Here is a 15,733-nt window from a genome sequence, read left to right on the forward strand (position 1 = left end):
AGCTGGCTCTGGGGCCAACCACAGTGGGGTTCTTAGGTTAGGCTAGCCCTCCCACCACAACCCACTTGCAACCTGGACCTAAGGGTGGCTGGCAGTGCCACTGCCAGAAAGGGATGCTCTACAGCTGACTCCTCCGTGTGGCTTTCAAAGAGACAGAAGGCAGTTATAGAAAAACAACCTGGTTCAACAAGTCCTACGTTCTAACACAGGTAGGGAAAGAACCAACAACCTGTCCACCTGCCCACCCACAAGCTCTGGCTATATTCTCCTGAGCAGAGTACACCTAAAATGTCACTGGTGTATCCATCTTTTTATTCCGACAGCTAGGCACGCCTCCTCTAAGGGCTGCCAGGAGCTCACTGAGCAGCAGCACACAAGGTTTGAAAGAAGAGAGGACATGTTACCCCTTGATAATCCGGGTGAACAGCAATTCGAACAACCCGTCCACCAGAAAGGCCTCCGAAGTCTGGGTCTTGAAACTGTGGGAGACACAGATCAGTGACTTAGCAAACCAGTGACTTAGCAAACCAGTGACTTAGCAACACGGACAACCTGACAGTCAGATAACCTGACAATCAGACATGCAGGGGCAGCCGCTCCCTCACCTGTTCTGACACTGTCCATGGAATCAGGTCCCCAGAAGCCTTCTTGCCTCTAGAGAGGCTATTCAAAATGGACTGACGAGAAATCTCTCCCTCAAGGCACACCTGGGGAAACCAAGGCAAGGAAGGCGTGCTCCTGCTCCAAATCCCAAGCATCATCTCAGACAGATCCCAAACCAAGTTTCCTAAGCACTGTTCCTCACCCTGGGTTCAGGCTCCACACTGACCACGTGACCTCATTAGGATGTGGCAGGTTACTATGAACTTACTGACATCCCCCAACCCCAAGACCAAAAGAGGTCAAGTGGAATGTATCACTTAAACGCATATCAGTTAAGACACAGGATACACACAGCTCTGTATGGAGCAGCACAAATTCCAAAACAGAAAAGTGGCAAGACAAATACTGTGTAAACATGAAATAAAGCACTATGCAATACATTGTGAACACTGACACACTGCAAGTATGGCATCTATAATCCCAAGTTTAGGGAAAGCAAAAAAATGACATAGACACAAACACACACACACACACACACACACACACACACACACACACACACACACACACGCCGCGCACGCGCACACCAGATGATAAACATCTTTCTCCATGTAGCCTTTAAGTTTACACTACTCATGTGTGCAAGAAAGAGAAATAAGCCAGTGCTGTGTTACCCAGCTTTCTCTCCAGTGCATACCATCACCTGCCTCAACTGATCTACCCACCAGACCCACGGCAGGACCCAACAGCTTCCAGAGCCACACTAATACCCAATAGTTCCCCAAACCAATGCCACACCATGTTGCTCTCTGCTCTGTACCTGGACAACTGCAAGCACTTCAGGCAGGGCATTCTGGGTGGGGGGCACAGGTGGCAGAAGGCAGAAGAGGTGGTGAGCAGGAGCATCCGAGAGCATCTGCAGGTCGTTGGGAGAGTTCTGTGGGGCACACACATGGTCAGTGGGATGCACGCCTACAACCCTTCACTCACAGGCCCGACTGGGAATCGATGGTGACTGCAGTTCTGCCTTTCCCAAACCCAAGTGCGACTTGGACACCTAGCAAAGTGCTCTTTGTCACTGTGGCAAGGTGACTCTTCACAATGGCTGCAGTGAGACTGCCTCCAACACCTACTGTCTTGTCTTCTCGGGCTCAACACTGAGGTCATGGAACAGTAGTCATTTGACACTATTTACTTCACACCTGAGAAGTGAGCTTTCTCCGGAGAAAAGGCTGCTATTTCAGGAAAGCATGCCACCATATTAACACTAGCTCTTCAGCCTCCCATCAAGGGCGTTCATGAACATGCTGCCATACCTGGGCCCCAGGAGGCAGCCGTTCAGCCTGCCAGATTCTCTTGGCTTTCAGTACTCTAGGCGCAGGTTCCCTGCTCCTTAGCTCAGTAGCACAAGCTGCCCCACCTCTCCAGCTCTCACCCGTGAGCTCCCACACAGTCCAAAGCCATACGAGCTCACAGGGAAGCGTGACCTCTCCAGTAAGGTCACTCGACCTGCCAGCTTCAACACTCAAGTCCCAGTGGAATGGCCACCTGGATCCCCGAGTAGCAGGAGGGGTGGGAAGGCCTGGGGACTGCTCCCTGCGAAAGGGCATGTCAGAGCAAGTTAGTTACCTTGTAATGAGAAGCCACATAGAGAGCCATGAGCCGCTGGAGGAAAACTTCAGAGGCCTTGTGGTAGCAAAAGAGGGTGTCCCTGTTAATATAGTAGCTGGCCTGGAGTTAAGCGACGAAAATAAATCACAGGGAACTCAAAAGAAGATACACCAGAAAAAATACAGCTTTCCCCCAGCTTGGGAGCAGAAGTCCAGGGTTCTAAACAGAAACTACAGTGGAGAAACCTGAGAAACAAAATCAAAAATGTTCCTCAAACAAACAAAACAACATCAACAAAAGAAACTTCTTTTAAAGGCAAGATCTTGCCAGGTAATGGTGGTGCATGCCTTTTATCCCTACACTTGGAGGCAGAACCAATCAGATCTCTGTGAGTTCGAGGCTAGCTTGGTCTACAGAGTGAGTTCCAAGATTGCCAGGGCTATACAGAGAAACCCTGTCTCAAATTAAAAAGGCAGAGATTTCATTGCTGGCTGTTTTACTTGAGCTGGACCTAAATGGTGGGTCCACAGTGTCCTCCTGCCTCAGCTTCCCAAATTGGGGCAAGGACTCCAGGTATATGGCACTGTACCCAGCCCAAACCCTTCCTCTAACTGCTACAGCCCTACAGGGCTGGTGAGACACAGAGGATACAGCTCACAGGCCTCAGGCAAGGGGCAGCCAGAAATGATGCGGGTGATGTTGAGGCAATCCAGGCACAGCAGGTCATTCAGCCACTTCTCTACTGCATCCCCGGGGGCGTATCGGATTGACTCTTGAAGGGAAACCTCGTGTAATGTCCGAGCTGTCAGCCACAACACACACGATTAGAAACAATTACTCAATTCACAGCCATCTAACAACAATAGAAATCCTGCACTTTATCTGTGACACGATGTCCAAATAGCTGTCGCTCAAGAATGTCAAGTGGGTAATTTAAGGTGTTTGGGGTTGACTATTTACCAACAAGTCAACATACCCTACCCACGTTTTAGAGTAAGAACCAAAAAGGCTCCAGGGATCCAAAGATATAAGCCATGTTTCTACTGGCCACTGGGCTACATACAGGTCTTCTCAGGAGAGCTGTCACCTCCTAGGACTCTCAGGCAGCATCAAGCTTCAGTACTGCCATGAGGTCCTGGGGCAGGATGGTCATAGGCCTGCTAGGTACCTGAGGCCAGTCTGGCTGTCGTTGTGGTCTTGTTCTCAGCAGTGGTGCTGACCTGGCTCTGGGCACTCTGCTGACGGAGTTGCTGAATGAGCTTGAGGGACAGTGACCGGCCAGTGCCCTCGTAGCTAGGAGAAAGACAAAGGCAGTCAGACATAATAAGGTACCTAATCTACACTCCATGCAGACAGCCAGATGAACTTCCAGTATGGCACACAAATGTCCCAAGGAAAAGCCTAGGAGATGAACCAAGATGCAATTTGATTAGGAAGCATACAGGCTCAGATTCAAGCCCTAGTGTGAATTTAGTACCTTTGGGTAGAGAACTTGATCTCATTAAGCCTCATCCCCAAAGGATTGCCCTACACACTTCATAGAACTGTGATCTGAAAATTAGGCCTGAAAGATAATGTCAATGAGGCATTTAGCCAGTGAAACTGGAGCAATGCTACACAGTCTAATGGTCGGTGCTAACAGAAGTTATATGAAAGCCGGGTGGTGGTGGCGCACGCCTTTAATCCCAGCACTTGGGAGGCAGAGGCAGGCAGATTTCTGAGTTCAAGGCCAGCCTGGTCTACAAAGTGAGTTCCAGGACAGCCAGGGCTACACAGAGAAACCCTGTCTCGGAAAAAACAAAAAACAAAACAACAAAAAAACGAAGTTATATGAAGACATGAACTGAGACTTTTTCCCATGTGGGAAATCAAAATCAAACAAATCCACCACTCAAGTGATTCTTTTATTAGGTTTATCTTTTATTTTATGTGATAAGTATTTTGCTTACATGTAAACACATGTGTACCACTGCATGCCTAGTGCCAACTAAAGCTAGATCCTCTGAAATGGCATTACAAATAGTTTTGAGCAACCATGTGGATGTTGGAAATGAATCCTCTGTAAAAGAGGCTAGTGCTCTTAACCACTGGGCCATCTCTCCAATGTCCTGCCAAGTGATTCTTTTTATTATTTTCACCTAAGAGGTGAGATAGGGATGGGTAGATGATTCTATGAGTAAAGTGATGCCATAAAAACGTAAGGATTGAGTTTGGAAGTCCAGAGCTCACATGAAGGCAGGCTTGGTAGTATATGTCCAGAATCCCACGTTCCTAACAAGATAGGAGCAAAGGCAGGAGAGTCCTTGGAAGCTTAAGGGGCGCTGCTAGCCTGGTATACAGCAAACAAGAGATGATCTCAAACAAGGCAGAAGGCTGGACCAATACCTGAGGTGGGACTCTGACCTAATTCACAGCTGCTCACGCCTGCACACACACACACACACACACACACACACACACACACACACACACACTCACAGATTAAATAGATAGATAAATAAATAAATAGGGCTGTAGAGTCAGCTCAGAGATGAAGAACACTTGTTGGTCTGGCAGAGGGCCTGAGTTCAGTTCTTAGTACCTACATGTGGCTCACAACCATCTATAACTCCAGTACTAGGGTATCTGACACCATCTTCTGACCTCTGACAGCACTAGGCATGTGCATGATGCACAGACATATATGCAGGCAAAACACTCATACGTGTGAGATGAAATAAATCTAAAAAAAATTTAAATAAATAAATAAATAAAGTGAAATGAAAAGGTGATTGATGTAAGGCAAGAGTGACAGCATAGACCTGAGCCTCTGATCCGGGGCCAGTGAAATGGCTCAGTGAGGAAAGCACTTGCTATCGAGCCTAGTGTCCTAGGATTAAACCCTGGGACCCACTTAGTAGAAAGCATTGACTCCTAAGGGCTGACCTCTGACCTCTGGACAGAACCATCAGGTGAAAAAGCACACACACTTAAGCCATTATAATTTGCTCACTGAGCCAGCTATCCACCTTTGAGCAGCCCTCCTTGTTGTTAGTCCCAAGCACAAATGGCCCCAGGGCACACCCTGTAGGGAATTTCCACTTCAACTACATCATTTCATAGTGCTCATTAACCATATTCCACGGCTAAGCATTTAGCCAGATGCTACTTATATAAAATGAACAAAAGCTACAAGGTTGAAGTATTTCATTCCTCTTTATCACCCCATAGAACAAATTCCTCCAAAGGAATCCTTTTTAATTAATTAATTAATTAATTAATTCAGGCCAGCAAGGTAATGACACTTACTGCCAAACCTGACAACCAGAAGCCAGTCCCTAGAGCTAGCATACAAGAGAGAACTGACTTTGGCAAGTTGTCCTCTGACTTCCACTCATACACTACAACACACATAAACATACACAGGCAATGAATAAATGTAAAAAAGGTTGTTTAATACATGAGTAAATATAAGCAGCAACACCTAAACTTTCATATCTGAAAAGATGTTGTCCAGAGCGAAAGACCAACAAAATGAAAGAGAATGTTTGTAAATACTGTACTGATTAAGGGTCTTGTGCCTAGAATATAAACCTTGCGCCTCATAAATAATACAAAGACGACTAACTCAATCGGAAAAATAAGCTGAGCAGCCTAGCCTAAGCCAGTGGCAGAGAGCTTGCCTAGCATGTGGTAGGTAGGGCCTAGGTTCAACGCCCAGTATGGGAGGGAGGGAGGGGGGGGATAGAGAAGAGAAAAGGATCTTCAGCATCATGAACTATGGGGGGGGGGGAGCAAATGAAAGCAAAGTGAGACGTTACTTCAGTCAGCAGAAATTGCCACCATCATCAGGATACACAAGTGGAGAATTCACAATCCTCACACAGCATACCCCTGTCAGCAGAGAACATGCCATAGCTCCAACTGAATCCCATATGCATACCATGGTTTTCCTATATATGCATCAATATAGTTATAAACTTTATAGATAAAGTTTAATTTATAACAGTAACCAAACAGCAGTAATTAGTATTAATTTTTTAACAGTATAGTCTAATTCAAGTTATATAAAACATGAATTATTTCCTCGCTTTCCCATTTAGTTTTTTTGGATCACTCTTGGCCACAAGTAATTGAAACACTGGGAATTAAAGAGTGCAGCTGCTCTGGGAAACAATCCAGTCACGTGTCACACGGTTACAGTCTCCACCTGACCCAGTAACACTACTCAGCCACCTGTCCAAAAAGAGTGAAAACAAATTCACACAGAAATCACTCTTTAAATGTACACACCAGCTTCATAGCCAAACAGAAAGAATCCAAATGCTCTCACAGGGGAGTTAGCAGGGCACCTCAGACAGCAGAGCATCATCCAGCCCAAAACGGAAAGAAATACTGGCACAGCTCCATGGGTGAGGAGAGGGAGGGAGGGAGAGGGAGAGGGAGAGGGAGAGGGAGAGGGAGAGCACTAGAGAAAGTGAAAAGGTCAATCACAGAAGACCACACACTGAGTGGCTAGATGGCTCAAGCAAAGAAAGGCACTTGCCCCTCAGGCTAAAGACCTGAGTTTGATCCCTGGGACCCACAAGGTAAGAGGAGGCAGCAGACTCCCACAAGCTGCCCTTTGTCTGACCTTTACATGCTTGCCATGGCATACGTATGCACACACATGTAAAACAAATCAATGTAATATTCAAGGTGTCTTTTAGAGACCACATACTGTACAATTCCATTTTATCTGGAACCCTGGAGCAAGCCACCCTGTAGAAATACACAGTGGGCTGTATACACTCCCGGCTACAGAGTATGGAAGCCTAACTGACTGTCATGAACATAGTGGTATAACTGTGAATTATAGACTTAACATGTGTTAGCAATATAAAATGCAAAGTTTATCTCAATAAAGCTGTCTTTAAAGGTAAAAATCAGTTTTATCTAAGTACTTTCTATGTTAAATTATCATAATAATAAATCTGAAACAGAATTCTTTTGTGAAGATGTAACTTCTGTACAGAAATCTTTTCACTGAATACACATATTTATTGACCCGGGGAGATTTCACAATACATACAGTCTGCTAACAACAATATGTAAACTTTGTTTTTGTTCAAAGTGAAAAAGAAGGTCAGGTGTGGAGACACAATTCTCATCCCAACACTTGGGAGGCAGAGACAGGCAAATCTCTTAGTTCAATGCAGCCTAGTCTATAGAGTTAAGACCCTGTTTCAAAACAAACAGAACAAGTAAATAAATGGAAAGAAAAATAAGTGTCCAGAACATATACACAATACACCTACAGAGCTGGTTGACAGCACTTTTCTTTCCATTTCTTTCCATCTATGTATGTGGTCTGTTTGTGTACCCTTGCATGAGCTCATGTGTACACGTGTGGAAACCTGAGCAGTTCTTGGGAGTTCTCTTCCTTCATTCTTCTCAGCTTATCATCTTGACAGGCTCTAACTAGAAGCTCACCACCCCACCACCCCGTCAGGACGGCTTCACAGTGAGCTCTCCAGATCCACCCGGCTGGTCCCCAAGCCCTACCACCTGCCCCAATGCTAGGGTTACAGCATGTCCAGCTCTCTGTGTGGATGCTGGAGTTAACAAAGCAAGCGCTCTTACACACTGTGCCAGCTCCCCAGCACCTACTTTTGGACACTTCTTTTCTAGGTGCTAGGGACTCGGCCAAGGCCTTGATGACACTAAGCCTGCACTCTATTATCAACACTTTCCCTGTCATTTGCTAACTATTTTCTGTGATTTTTCCATACCAAGATGAACTCTATTTTAAAGTTTTAAGAAGAACAGTATAAGCCCCTTTTAATGCTAACTATATCTATTTTAATATTACATTTCTATATCCTAAGATATAGGAGGTACATTCTAAGATACAGGACATTGCTATAGCTGGCACTTTTTAAGCAAAATTCTTCAGTGTCTCAGGACACATTTAACCAGAGGGGAGTGACAGTTTATGAGGTAGCTCCCTGTGAAGAAGCCCGAGAAAGAGCAAGAGTTTCCCAAAGACTTAGTGATGCTGAACAGTTTTTCGTGGCCAGGTCACATTCTTTACATTTCTATTAATCTGCAGGATCACAGAGAAGAGTGACAAACACCTCCACCCAGGTACCTTACCCACTGAGAGCAGATGCCATGAAAACCAGGTAGATCCACCAGGTACCTTACCCATTGATAGTAGATGCCATGAAAACCAGGTAGGGCCCAAGCAGGCTCTTCACCAGAGGGAGGGGAATAGCGGCAGCTTCATCGATCACAACCAGCTCAGCCTGGCCCAGTTTCACAGCATCTGCAGGATGGATGTACTGTGGGGAAAAGATACAGATTGTAAATGTAGCCATCTAAATCTACAGTATCCAGGTGAGGACCAATGACTCATCGAGAAGCCCCATCTGTCCACCACACTGTCCCCTTCCACTCTTCCCACAACTCCCCACTTTCTACTTTTGGCAGCTCAAGAATGAAATGAGCTTCAGGTTGGACACCTGGAACCAGACATTTCAACCATGATTACGTGACCATGAGGTAGGACTTCATGACATCTCACAGAGCCTCATATTCTTTTTTCTACAAAAACAGGGAAGAGGGTAAGGAGATGGCTCAGTCAATAAAGCATTTGCTGCACGAACATAAGGGTATGAGCTCAGATCCTGCCCAACACTCACATAAAAGCACAACACACAGACCTGCAACCCCCATGCTCAGAAGACAGAGGTGAGCTGCCTGGGGCTTGTTGGCCAGTTCGTCTAGCCAAACCTGGGAACTCAAGTTCAGTGAGTGAGAGATCTTACTTCACAAACTAAAGTGGAGAGCAAACGAGGAGGACACCCTATGCAGACCTTTGGCCTCCACAATACACTCATCTGTACACACACATTCATAAATATACATAACACAACATGCACACATACAGACACTAGGAAAACATGATCGATTGCTGCTTAAGGAAGAAGCAAGCTGACTGTGTAAACAGTAAGGTGAATAACAAGGGTAAGGTCATACTGTCCACGGCTTGACTTACAGAGTGACTGACAGTGGCTGCATTCCTTTCCCTCTTTTCCATCTCATGTTTCTTCAGCCTCAGATTAGGTGGCACACCTCTTACTGCACGTGGCACTAGGTCTCTGATTCGTCCTCTCTGCCCTGACATCACCAACCTCTGGGATGGTAGGCAACCTCCAACTACTCTTTTTCCTTTTGATTCGGGAAACAAGGGGGTTGCCATGTAGTCCAAGCTTGCCTCAAGCTTTCTATGTAGCCAAAAGTAACCCTGAACTGCAGCTCCTCTCTCCTAAATCCACTGTCTTCCCACCCCTCCTCTCCCCCACCTCTCTCATCCTTAAATACACAAACAATCCATCAGTTTCTTTAGGGCTTTCTGCTGTTTTTAAATGGCCACAGAGGCAATAAAAATAACCAATTAAAATAATTCAAGATAATCCAACTTCAAGAGTCTGTAAACTGCAAAACCCAAATTCCCAGAGAGGCTGGACAAGGCTCTTACAAGCATGTCGGGGTTGAAGCAGGAGGGTCTGGCACTGGCCTGGGGCTACACAGTGAATTAAGGCCAGTCTGGGTTACACAGGGAGACTGGCTCAAACCAAACCAAACAACAGCAACAAAAATGGCTGTGATGGCTCACACTTGTGATCTGTACACTTAGGAAGCTGAGACAGGAGGACAGTGAACTGAAAGACAAAGAAAACTAAAACTCCAGAGTTTGCTGCACTGTACCCAGCATGAGTGAGGCTTAAAATAAAAACTCAAACCAAAAAGTGATATGAAGGTAGCAAATTTTGTAAAGGAGATCCCAGGAAAGTAGACAGCTACACAGCTAGATCTAAAGCGCAGCAAGTCTATCCTTGTCCTGGAAAACAAACACAAACTCTAGCCCCTCATCTGACAGTGAGTCCATCAACCTGACCTGCAAGCCTCAGTCTAGAGATGTGGCAAGCAGATGCAGGCTGGAAAGGTGGGCAGCTGGAGGGCACTACAGCATGCCTGCTCATAGACACAAACACAGCCAAAGCAGCTCAGCACCGAGAACGCTGGCCACGCACGCTGGCCACCCACGGTCTGGTCTCGGCGCTTTCCTGCAGGCCTGAAGGTTGGTAAGAAAGTAAGCAAGACTGGGCTGATCTGGAGGTGACCTGGGGGGCTGGGGGGGAGATCTGCCTTACTTGCTTCTGGTCACAAATCTTCCATGGGACCCCACAACTTGATTCTTAACTAAATAAGCGTTTCAAAGAATTACAGAAAGCAGCCACCAGGAAGCAGGCTGGCTTTAACCTAATACTCTTCTGCTCAATCTCCAGGCTAGAAGGACACACTTTCTCAGAGCCAATACCCTGCCCTAGCCCCAAGACCCGCCCCACACTAGCTGCAGTCCCCTGCCCCCAGCTGAGGGAATCAGGCAGCAGTGAGATGAAGGAAGAAGGAAGAGACTAGAAAAAGACCCAGGGGCTTCAGAGATGGCTCAGCAACAAGGAGCACTGACTGTTCACCATGGGACCCAGGTTCACTTCAAGCATCCACATTGGGGGCTCACAACTATTTCTAACTCCAGTTCCAGGGATCCAGTGCCTTCTTATGATCTTAAAGGGCACCAGACATGTATGTGGTACAAAGACACATATGCAGTCAAATACCCACACACAGAATTTTTAAAAGGGAGTGGGTGGGTATCTAGTAAAACTAACAGATACTCTAGGGTACAGGCAAAAGGCATAAACAGTGGTGTCACCATCTGCCTTGGTGTGCCGTGACAGAGCCACCCAGTGTCATTGCAGGCATAAGATTCAAGGCTCATAAACTGCCAAGTTTACTTGGCTCACTTCCCATTCCAATCTAATGTCAAAAGCAATCAATAAATCTGTCCAGCAAGAGCCAGTGAGCCTTGTGCCTCTGTAATCACAGAGACCGAGCAACACTGAGGCCTGCAGCTGGGCTTACAGAGATCTGTGGCGCTTTCCAGGGATGCTGTTTAGAAGGTGAACGGGACACTGGCAAAATACAACGATACCCAGCACATTCTGCAAAGCTCCTTTCCTTTGAAATGGTGATGCCATTGTTCCAGCTGCAGATGTAGGTCTCAAAACCCACAGTAACTCAACAAACCTGAACTGATGAGAACCACCTTTTCCACTCTTTGGCATACTCTCAATCCCACTCCTTTCACAGTCAGAGACAAATTGAACTTTTCAATCCAACTACATCACTTCCCCACAATTGACCTGAATGCCATCCTCACTTGGTGCTGATAATCTGCAACAGCCTTCTCACACACCACTGCTGGGTCAGGGCAAACCAATCACACGACTGGGAAAACCCCACACAGCTAGGTCCACACAGCACGACCCTGGCTGGCCTGCAGAGCAGGTCTGAGATGAGCCTCACCTGAATAGTCTGTCTGTGCTCTCGGAACACATTGACCCTGATCACCGCTTTATTAAACTCGGGGTTCAGCGACTGTACAATCTCATAATCCAGGTGCTCCTAGTAAAGAAAGAGTCAAACCCATGACAAGTTTCAGAGAGTTACCACTGAGAAAGCAAGCATTCCACAGACTACTGGTCTGAACTGTTTGCATTAAAGCAAACAGTCTATATGACTTTTTTACCTGATACTGCAGAGCATCAAATCCTTTAAATATAAATTCAAACAGCGTGTGGAGGTTATCCGGGCTTGGGGAGGTAACAAAAATATTGGAATACCTGTAGAACAAAACAAAAATGGGGGAGGTGGTTTAGAATTAAGAGACTTAGAAACTTCTAAAGAAGCAAATAAAATTAAGGAATCATTTTTGGCTGCTTCTGTCAACACAAGTGATAACCAGAGACAACAGCAGGGTAAGGGAAGGACACTTTTTGGGAGAAGAGGAAAGCAACCAAGACCTGAGTAGACACATCTTCAAAACCAAGACAAACAGGTTATTGATGCGCTGGTAGCAAGCCCTGACACAGGGCTACTTTATCAGTGTCAAGGGTACCAAGTGGCAGACTACAAGAATAGCTGTCCACATGCAGAACCCACACGCTGCTGCCAATCCGGTATCCTGACAGGAAGGGCAGCCTCACACTCATCACTAGCTAGACTGAGGTTTCCAAACTATGAAGCTATGTGGTGCTGGGGCCGAGGCCAAAGCTCTTCCAGCAGCAACCTGCTGGAGGATCTTGGGTAATCAGAATTCCCTGGGCCTTGGTTTATCCACATATAAGTGCCCACAGACTCTGTAAGCATCTCCAGGGAAGATGGCACAGTAGTACAAAGTTGTATGTCCATCATCTGGGTTGGCAAAGCACACGCAGGCCAGGGACAGAAAATAATACCTTACTGAAAACAAATAAGGCCCATCACAAACCAAGGTCTTAACGTATTTCACCTGTATTTGTGCAATCACCAAAGCTAGTCAGACACTCTTATGATGACAGGTTTTCTTTGCATTTGTGTCTGTTCAACTTAAGTAGCAAACAAAAGGGCCCTGGTACTGCCTAGAGTGCCTCCCAATGGCCCAGGGGAGCAGTGCTGCAGCTTCCAGACAAATACCCACAACCCTGACAGAAGTCACACGGTGGCCAGCCTCGATGAGGACCCAGAGACAACTCCACCAGGTTCCTGATTTGACCATGTGGAACCCTTACCCGAATGCCACTGCTCCAGCAATAGCCAGGCCCAGAGCCGCAGACTTGCCCCTTCCTCGGGCAGCGGTGAGGGCAACAGTACTCCTGAGGGTCTTTTCTGAGATCCCCTCAATGAATTTCAAGACAGCTTTGGCCTGTGCAAAGATAGCATTATGTCAATGTCCAGAAAGGGTACAGGGTCGGCTCTTATCGCCAGTCGTGGAGAGGTTAGGCTGACGTTGAGGACAACGAAAAGGGTATCAGTTCCTACAGGCCAGAAAGCCCTGCTCGGTGCCAATGTTTCTCATGCCTTGATCCGCTCCTCAGCTTTGTCAAGACCCAAAGTACCCTCCAGGCTTTCAAGTCTCTATCCCCACTGCAGACCTCTCTCTCCCCTACTTGTCATACTCTTAGGTACTTACAAAGATCCCATACAGATCCATTTACACAACAGACATCTCAGACATTAAGCTGACGTAAAACAGTCCTACCTACTAGCCTCCCCACCGGAGTTTAACTGGCCAACTCTGTGTTAAACATACCCTCCATTTTCTCACCCAACCCTGACTTTCCAGTACCTCCTTTTGGTGACACCTTCAAAACAGTCTAGCCATTCCTCACAGCCCTCCAATTCTGCTCACAGCCGCTCTCCTGTTCCAGCTAACTCCATCATAACAGCAAGCAGCTTCAGGGTTACTCTTCCTGCTCCAACCCATATCCCACCATAGCCTCCAGTGAGCTCAGCAGCCAGAGATCCCTCTATAAGTTTGGAATGCTACCACCGTGTGCAAAAATCACACAAAGCTTTCCACTGTTCCCAGTTCTCCTAGTGTCATTTAATAACGTCTATCCCCCACGCCCACCTCCTTCTTGCTGCTAGCCCCACTTGCCTCCCTGCTGGTCCCTAACCCAACCCACACTCCTGCCTTAGGCCTATGCAGTTGCTGACCATTCTGCCCAGGGACTCATTTCACAACTCCTTGAAGGCTTAGCTCTTCCACCCTTACCCATGTCTCTGGACGCATCATTCTGATGTGCCCGCACCTCTAGACTACCTTTCCTTTTTCTCTGTTCTACACAGTTCTTCCCACTAAACCCCATGATTTAGTGGAAGAAACTAATTTCCTCCACCCAGAATCTGCCTCATCCTATAAAGCAGAGGAGCTCTCAGCCTTTCTAATGCTGAGAGCCTGTAATACAGTTCCTCATGTTAGGTGAACTCCAAATATAACGTTGTAATTTTGCTACTGTTATGAATCATAATGTAATATGCAGGATATCTACATATAAGATACCCACAGGTTCATATAAACAGCATGAGCTCTGAAGCAGGAACCTTGTTCACCGCCAAGCCTGGCATGCAGCCAAGTACATGGCACTAAATGGGAATAACTTCTAAATGGGAGCCACACTAGCAATCAGGCCAAACCTGGGTCCCCGATGAGATCTAAAGGAGGGAAGGAAGCTGTGCCTGCCGAGACACCTGAGGGATCAAGTGTGGTAACTCGGTCTTTGCTGAATGACATTTTACTTTTTAAATTTTAGGGAGGAGAAGTTCCAAATGCTAAAAATAACTAGACTGAAATATATCCTAACTTATTTATCTAAAGTGAAAGGGTAACACGAAAAAGACAAATATACAAAACTGTAGAGAAACCCAGAAAGCAGACATCCTCCTGCACCGTCAGTAGCACTAGCAACTGGTGGCACACCCTTTCTAATGCCCACTATCTGCTCCAGCAGCTCCTGGATAGAACAGCCACAGCTTTTTCTGGGAGACTGAGACAGTGGCTTGCTCTATGTAGCCCAAGCTGGCATCAGGACCTCCTGCCAGCCACTGGACAAGTTCAGAATACAGGCAGATGTCATCACACTTGGCAAACAGCTAGAATCAACCGAGATGCACTTCCTATTCTGCTGCTGTGTGTGCTTTCATCTTGTACTAGCTGGCTGCTTTGCATGGCTTCCTTCCCCTTCCCCTAAAGTCACGGTCTCATGTATCCCAAGGTGGCCTGCAGCTCATGATAGCCCAGCATGACCTTGAACTTCTAGACCTCCTGTGTCCACCTCTGGAGCAGGAGGATTTCAGGCAGGCACCACCATGCCCAGTTTATGCATTGCTAGGAATTGATCACAGGGCTTTGTGCACACTACACAAGCACTCTACTGAGCCTCCTTCCCTGTGTTGGAGAAATGATTTTACTATATAGCCCAGCCTGGACTAAACTACTTGCAACCTCCCTGCTTCGGCCTCCTGAGTAAGCTTCCTTTATGTGATAATGCTGTTCCAAGAAATACAGTTTCTCTCAAATCCTGACACTCCCTCTCTTTCACTAGACCAGAAGTAGTTCAAAACAACATGGGGGCTGCAACTAGTCAGCATAAAGAGCTTATAATTAATTGTGCTTTCAGAATTAAAAGGGAAGACAGCCTATTGGGACTTCATCGCAACTGGTGGAAGGTATCACCAAAGCTGTTATCTATCAGGAGGGTAAGAGTCCTGTGTTCCTCATCTGACCAAGGCTGGGTGGAACTCTGCACGTTTAGTAGCTTAGAGGCCTCAGGCAGTGCTAACCAGCAAACCATCATGGCCCAGAAGCTACATAAACCACCAGCTGGCCACATTAGCCAGCACAGAAATAAACCTTGGTGTTTCCACTCAAACTATTAGTATCCCCACAAGTCAGACTCACACTAGATGGGGCATTAGTAAAAACAAACCTAAAGCCCCCGCACTCTTCTATACAAGTCATAAGCAAAAACCTTTTTAATCAGTTGGATGGTGGTGGCACACACCCTTCATCCCAGAACTTGGGAGAAAGAGGCAGATGAATATCGGAGTTCAAGGTCACCATAGTCTACCGTGTGAGTTCCAGGACAGCCAGGGCTACAGAGAGAAACCG

General features: G+C 46.6%; 1 protein-coding gene across 1 annotated transcript in view; it reads right to left on the minus strand.

Moving 5' to 3' along the window:
- Nat10 (N-acetyltransferase 10) overlaps nucleotides 1-15,733 on the minus strand; it is a 38,455-nt gene that overhangs the window by 10,382 nt on the left and 12,340 nt on the right. Inside the window, exons 9-18 of the mRNA XM_021192152.2 lie at nucleotides 12,852-12,985; nucleotides 11,831-11,924; nucleotides 11,608-11,706; nucleotides 8,380-8,516; nucleotides 3,383-3,507; nucleotides 2,866-3,016; nucleotides 2,233-2,329; nucleotides 1,424-1,540; nucleotides 606-707; nucleotides 405-479 (exon numbers count right to left, since the gene is read on the minus strand). Coding sequence (XP_021047811.1) covers nucleotides 405-479; nucleotides 606-707; nucleotides 1,424-1,540; nucleotides 2,233-2,329; nucleotides 2,866-3,016; nucleotides 3,383-3,507; nucleotides 8,380-8,516; nucleotides 11,608-11,706; nucleotides 11,831-11,924; nucleotides 12,852-12,985 — 1,131 coding nt within the window. The remainder of the gene's footprint in view (nucleotides 1-404; nucleotides 480-605; nucleotides 708-1,423; nucleotides 1,541-2,232; nucleotides 2,330-2,865; nucleotides 3,017-3,382; nucleotides 3,508-8,379; nucleotides 8,517-11,607; nucleotides 11,707-11,830; nucleotides 11,925-12,851; nucleotides 12,986-15,733) is intronic.

The sequence above is a fragment of the Mus pahari genome, chromosome 3, assembly GCF_900095145.1.
Source record: "Mus pahari chromosome 3, PAHARI_EIJ_v1.1, whole genome shotgun sequence".
Lineage (NCBI taxonomy): Eukaryota > Metazoa > Chordata > Mammalia > Rodentia > Muridae > Mus > Mus pahari.